The sequence below is a fragment of the Poecilia latipinna genome, unplaced genomic scaffold (genome assembly GCF_001443285.1).
Source record: "Poecilia latipinna isolate Pla-1442-1.1 unplaced genomic scaffold, P_latipinna-1.0 Scaffold25, whole genome shotgun sequence".
Classification (NCBI taxonomy): Eukaryota; Metazoa; Chordata; class Actinopteri; order Cyprinodontiformes; family Poeciliidae; genus Poecilia; species Poecilia latipinna.
In genome coordinates this window covers 755930-762755 of record NW_015112641.1, presented here as the reverse complement: position 1 = coordinate 762755, position 6826 = coordinate 755930, and the positions used below count along the sequence as shown (strand labels likewise).

General features: G+C 40.9%; 1 protein-coding gene across 5 annotated transcripts in view; it reads right to left on the bottom strand.

The window, feature by feature from the left end:
• The window catches only part of ttbk1a (tau tubulin kinase 1a), a 65892-nt gene that overhangs the window by 6695 nt on the left and 52371 nt on the right, over nucleotides 1–6826 (bottom strand). For all 5 annotated transcript variants that reach the window (XM_015037842.1, XM_015037825.1, XM_015037834.1 and 2 more), the window contains one exon: nucleotides 324–1780. In XM_015037842.1, coding sequence (XP_014893328.1) covers nucleotides 324–1780 — 1457 coding nt within the window. The remainder of the gene's footprint in view (nucleotides 1–323; nucleotides 1781–6826) is intronic.

The window sequence follows — 6826 nt, the reverse complement described above, 5'->3', positions numbered from 1 at the left end:
TTTGAAATGCTGGGGTTAAAGTGGTGGGCACACTGGGCAGGCCCCTTAAAATTTCTGCAGGAATTTTCTAGTTTTATTATACTCTATTATTTTTATGTGTCAGTGCGCTGGTGCAGTTTCAACCTGTTTTTATATAAATAAACCTGTTTGCGGCAGGAACAGTCAAACCTTAAATATTTTTTAAAACTAGTTTAAAAACCCAGGTTTTTAATTATTATAGTTAATATTTATTACATTTTTAAGCTATTGTGTGTTGTTTTTATCATTATGTACATAATTACCTTTAGCTAAAAGGTGCCATATATAAATAAAAACAGGCTTACCCATTGATGACAGATGAAGCTCCTTTTGTATTTTTGGCATCTGGCAAAGAGAGCGGAGAAGCAGCAGCAGCGGCGCCCCCTGGTGGTCTTTTTATGGGGGGGACAGGTCGAGGGATTTTGCTCCTGCAGTCTTTGGAGCCTTGCTCTTCAGTCGGTTTGAGACGCGAACTCCTCCTGGACTCGTCCGAGACATGCACGTCCTCCTCCGACCCCGTCGTGGATAAAGTCTCCGACGCCCTCCAGCGCTCGTCGTCCCCTGATGACAGCGATGAAGACGTGCCGGACAGCATCCTCCTCCTCATCCAGCGGCCATGTTGCTTCTGAACCAGCAGGCGCGCCAGGTCCAGCTGCCGGGCGCGCTGCTGGAGCCGAAATCGGGCCGAGAGGGAGGAGGACTGCTCTGAGCCCGAGTCCTCTTCAGAGATTAGGATTGGGATTCTGCTCCGGATTCTGGGCTTGGCGCTCACCAACGGTTCTGACCCAGCAGGGTGGAGCTTTACAGCTTCCTCGCTGGACGATAGCTGCTTCTTCGCTTCTTGGGACGGATCTTTACGATCGTAAACCGGTGAGGTGCCTTTAGAGGAGGAGTCCATGGACACGGGAAAGACGGCTGACGGGCCGTTTTCGGTTTTTGGTTGCTTAGCCTCTGTACTGGTTTGGTCCGGCACACTCTCCCCTCCGGTCTCTTTCAACAATGATGCAACTTCCTGCTCCTGGCTGTCAACGTCTGCAGCCGATTCCCTCGTGGCGGTTAAGACTTCCCGGTCACTCTCCTTCGCAGAGTGACCGTTGGACGACATGACGTTGAGGTGTGACGTCTCTGCGATGTGAATGAAAGTGCGCTCGACTTTGGTAAAGGGCGGTGACCCAGGAGCGATGGGAGTGGAAGGTCTCAGTTCTGAGCGGAGGGCCGGTGACAGGCGGCCCGTCTCGGACAGTTCAGGCTGAATCCCCTCCCCGGTCAGTAAGCGGTCATTACGAGAATTTAGAGCATTTGGCGTGGCCAGTTCCCCCTCCAGGACAGCTTCCCCGCCACAGGGAGACTTGCGAGTGTCTCCGGGCGAGAACAGAACCAGAGTTTTGGATGCGTCCTCCAGATCCGGGTCTGCATCAGCAGCCGAAGCGTGCTCCCTCGGGCCCCTCTGGTCCTCCGCCATCAGTGTTGAAGGTGCAGCATCCTGGCTGCGCTCGGTGCTTTTCTGACTCGCCTCGCTGTTGGACTCGCTCTTTGTGACGTCGTCGTCCTTCGGCCCAGGAGGTTCTGGTACCTCTTCGTCGGGCGTGGCGAAGCTCCTGCGCTGAGGCAGTGTACCGGTCAGCATGACGGTGAGAAAGTCGGCCCTCTTGGCTTGCAGCTGAGGAAGGATGTGGAAGTGCTCCATCTCATCACCCTGAGCTTTTGTTCGATAGTCTGGAGATGACGGAGACGGGATGTTCTGCTCCGTGGGCGACAAGACCTGCAAAAAGGACAAAACAATATTTTATTACATAATATATGAGTAAACCGTGCATTGGCTGCTCCGGTGCAGGAAATACGGCGGCCATCTTGGAGCGGTCGTCCCTCCTACTTTGCTCAACCAAAACAGCATAAGATGCCTCAGCACTGAGGGATATTGTTGTTCGGATCGATGGACTATTGATGTGAGGGCTCCACAAACACATTTCAGAAGTTAGATGGACATATTATTGTGTATATTTTGTGACTAGAAAACACATAATGCTTTTATTCAGTCTGGTGTAATTGTTTTCAAGGAGTTCCAGTAACTGATTGATTGATGGCAGATGTTTTGTAGTTTTAAAAGAGACATGACATCCTTCCTTCAGCCGGACTAAAGCCGCTGAGGAGTGAGCAGATTTCCAAGTCAATATAATTCTTTATTGTGAATAAAAACATATTTTGTTAAAACTGTCATTGGAGACAAGTAATCTGATAAATAAATAAAGTTCTTCCACTTCCTCCCAGTGCTACTTTAGCAATTTGCAAAAATGCAACACTTTCCGGTCAAAAACAACCAATCAGGATGCGTTCACACTGCAGTCTGAAGAGACCCAATTCCGATTTTTTTGACGTAATGCCACCTGTATCCGATCTTTTCATGGCAGTGTGAACAGCACAGGTCGGATTATTTTTGAATGTGACCCATATCCGATACGTATCCGATTCAAATGCGACCTAACGTCCAGGTCGCCTTCACCCGAACTGAACGTCACTGATGCTCAACAAATCTCACTATTCTGCGTCCTGATAAGCTCAAGTGGGAAGAAAAACACCAACCATGACGGATTATATGAGGATTAAGTTGTTAATATGCTGCTCCGGCCGGACAACAACTTATAATATGCAAGCTAAGCTCCACCGTTAGCCTCCATGTTTACTTCCGCACTGAGCACTTCTTCTTTTCATGGTGGTTGGCAGAACACTGAGAACGCTGACGCTATGGCGCCCTCTACTGCGCATGCGGGACACTTTCAGGTCGTTTGGCCGTTTACACTGCAGAGCGCATACAGGTCGCATTTACTGGCAGTGTGAACGGCCCCGGCAAAAAAATCTGAATTTCTTTTAAAATATGATTCCAGTTTAACTTCACAGCAACAAAAAAATTAAACAATGTGCCGAAAAATTAAGAATAAAAATCTGACTCCAACCAATCCATTTGCCACAGAACCATTTTATTTTCATTTTGGTTGTACACAAGCTTTTTCAAGATTGTCTAGATTACATACATTGATATAAAAGGCACAAAAATGCATTGCAGAGCTTATCTTTAGCACAAAGTCTAATATCAGGTGATTTTCAAGTGTTTCCCCTCATAAAGATTCATCATACAGCCTGTACATATATATATATATATATATATACTAAACCCCGCTACCTGTCATGCTATTAGAGTTTAACTGCAAACCTAATTACTGCCTACATTTCTGTATATATTTACACCGTTTATTGTTTGGGTTTTAAAAAAGTTTAAAATACATGCTTTACCTGTAAATTATACAAGCAGTACTGTACAATAATATTGTGATAGAAAACAAATGCTTATACATGTTTTATACAACGGAAAGACACTCACGGATCATCACACCAAACAGACACGGAAAGCTCTTCACTTTTCTTCTCCTCCACAAAGAAACTCGACTTTTATTGCAAAAACATTGACGGGCCGTTGAGCAGTTTTATAAAATCCTTTCATTTTATTTTTTATTGTCCGTTCAGTCACATGAAAAGTCGCCTTCAAGGCTCTTTTAGCACGTCAACGTAGCCCCATCGAGACCAGAAGATCTTTCACAGTAGAAACGACTTCCTAAAGTATTTAAATGCAATTTTTTAATAAATAAGAGGAACAATTCAGCGTGAAGTGAAGAGATTTTGTTTGGACTTGCAAAATCAGTGAACGGGACAAAATAAATCAAGTGAGGAACGAGTGCACAATCCTAAAGACAAGAGAGTTTTCTCTCCCTACGGTCGATATTTATACAACGACTCTCCATCAAGACTAAAAAACATTTATTCAAGTATGCAATAAAACATTTAGATTTCATTTCTATAAATTATGTGAGTATTTATGCTAGTTTTATGGTTTGGTTGGAGATTCAAAAAACAGATTTATTTACATCCCAAAACAGTTCGGTAAATTTTGATTGACTGAAAAAGACATTTTCAGTACATAAACGTGTTCATAGTTCATAAATAAGTACTGAAATCCTGGATTTCTTTATGCAATTAAAACATTTATTTTTATCTGACAAATGCTGCTATATAAGCAAAAACATTTAGTTTATTGTAACATCAAAATTAAACTCAAATTTTAAAGCCCTTTTTCAACTTTAGCAGTGGTATACTTTATCTAGGCCTGTCACAATAAATAAATTGATTAGTTGCATGATAACTTAAAACTAGTTCAATAATTATGCATGATTTGTCGTTTTTCTCTTTCTATCAAAAACTGGATGACAAAAAGTCTTCAGTTTGGTGCTTTGGTCTCAACCAGCACTTGTTTTTAAGGACAATTTTGTTTACAGAGACTTCATAATTAATTTTATTTGTTGTTTCTGTTGTTTATTTTGGATATTTAAAATGTCTTCCAATTCCAGTGTTAAATGTTCACTAAAAATTTAAAGTTTTTTCATCTTAGAGAATGTGTTCTTGCATTATTAAGCCTTTTCCGTTGTATTGCCTGAAAATTGTCTCAACAATATTATCGTTTATCGCAAAAACGTCTGAACAACAACAACGTAAGAATGACGTCTGGGACAATTTATTATCCAGTAAAATTTGTTATTGAGAGGCCTAACTTCATCACACTGGCAATTTTCTATATTTTTTTGCTATACTTTAATTTTAATGACAGATCATTTATGCAATAGCTAGCCACTTCATTTTACAATAAGGAACAGTTTAGAAAAACAAATTTTGTTTTTCTCTCTTGTATTTTCAAGACATTGAGAAGTTTACCAGATAGTTAAGAGAACATTTAGTTTTTTTTTTTTATTTTGACCACAATAAATACAACAGTGGAGTATAAAAGGTGTGACAAAAGTTCAGTGTTGGACCAAAATGGCTACTCCCACCAGCTCTGGGCTCAGCAGTTCTGATCCGTGAGTATCTCCTCAAGTAGTAGCTATTTACAAAAACAATAAAAAAGTAAAATAAAGTATCACAGACATCTTGCGACCAGAGGCTAATGTTCACTGTGTTTGTGTTGTCATTACAGTACAGTGCTGATTGTAGTCATTTTACAGTCAGAAGAGTGTGACGCACAAACACATGCAAAGAGTGGTGACAGTCAGCGGTCAGTCATTTCATAAGAAAAACTGTCAGAAATGCAGCCTATCGCCTTTTTTTATTTTTTAAATTCATCTTGGTGTCGTCAGCAGGTCAAGCACACAGCGAGGCTCCTCCGGCCCGTTAGTGCGTCAGTGCGGCACTGCTTTAAATACGATACAGGATAAGCGTTAATCGGTGACAATCTTAGCACAGTAAATCAATAAATCAGCTAGCAAACAAAACTAGATTCTGAGTTAGTAGCTAGTCCACTTTGTACATTCTCCAAGAGGTTGTACTATAAAATTATGCAAAGTATAAAACAGGCAGGGCATCCTGAACTCAGTGTGAAGCAGCAGGAAAACAACATCAGGCGATCTCCTCACCAAACCGCTGCTGCTGTGAGCATCAATAGACGAAAAAAGCCTTTAATACAATTAACAAGCAAGAGGTGCATATTTAGCTAATGTAGCCCTTTTAACACGTCGAGAAAGCAACAGTTTGGCTTTCATTGCACAAAGTAAAGATCCAACTATGTCTCAGGAAGTCATGTTTTCAAGTCACGTTGTAGGATCACCTAAAATGACACCAACAATGGCAAACCAAAGGCTGCTGCTTTGGAAGAAGAAGACACGATAAGACAAGATAAAACATCTGCTCCCTTCAGAAAGATCTGTTGTTGCAACATGATGCCACAGTTTAAAGGAAACAAACTGCTCTGCGTTTGTTTCAGTAAAGCAGCCAAATCTAAGGTTACACAGGATGATCTGTTGCTGCAGAGTGAAAAATTAAATAAGCTAAAATAATCGTGCTTATTTGTAACAAAATCAACCAAGTGGATTGAATCTTATTGGAAAGTGATGACAGTTTTGGGGGGATGTCACAATCCAATCTCAGGTGTTCGGCTCCATGAAACAATCAGAGTATTTTTAAATCATCAGTACTGGAGTTCCTGATCAATTTCTGTTGTTGGAGTAGTTTCTGATTTTAACTCAGCCACTCCTTCAGCAAGCTGTGCAGCTCCAAGTTTCATTACAATTTTTAAAATGTGTTACTTATTTTATTGCTTTACTGCAGACTCATTGCTTTGTTCACAGTGAAACAGAGGCTGTAATGGCTGTTGCGGTTTCCTCCAACTCCAAACAGTTCATCTCCCAGATAGTTATCTGCAGTGGTCGGCACACTTCCTATAAATTTTTTACTTTGCGTTTTTGCTAACCCTAAATTAATTTTCCCAATTAAATTCTTAAACGCTAATTTGATTGGTTGTTTTGTTAACTTTCAGTTGAATAAAGCATACTATTATGTTAAAGTTGTGGCTAAGAATGATTTATGTAGCCATGCTCTTATTTTGAAGTGGGTGAAGACTGTTTCCTCTCGCCCTCCTATGGTAAACTAGCCAATATCAGAAACAGAATTAGCAATATTCAAGTCAAAAAACTGTGAAACCAGAGGGAAAAGTCTGTTGCAAATAATCATTTTATGAAGCACAACTATTCAGGTAAGTGTGGGATAACAAACTTGATCTTGTTTAAGGAGATACTCTATGTTGTAACACATGTTGTGGGTATCAACATGGCTGAATTAACGCTGTGGGATTAGCTTCTGCTAAATACCGTGTTGGTGTAGTGCTTTAACATTGTTAAAGCTAATGTTTATAATTTTTGCTTTAGGGTTAGTGCAGTTAACTTTTAAGTTAGTTTTACCCAGTGGTGGAGAAAGTACTCAAAAAATTTACTTA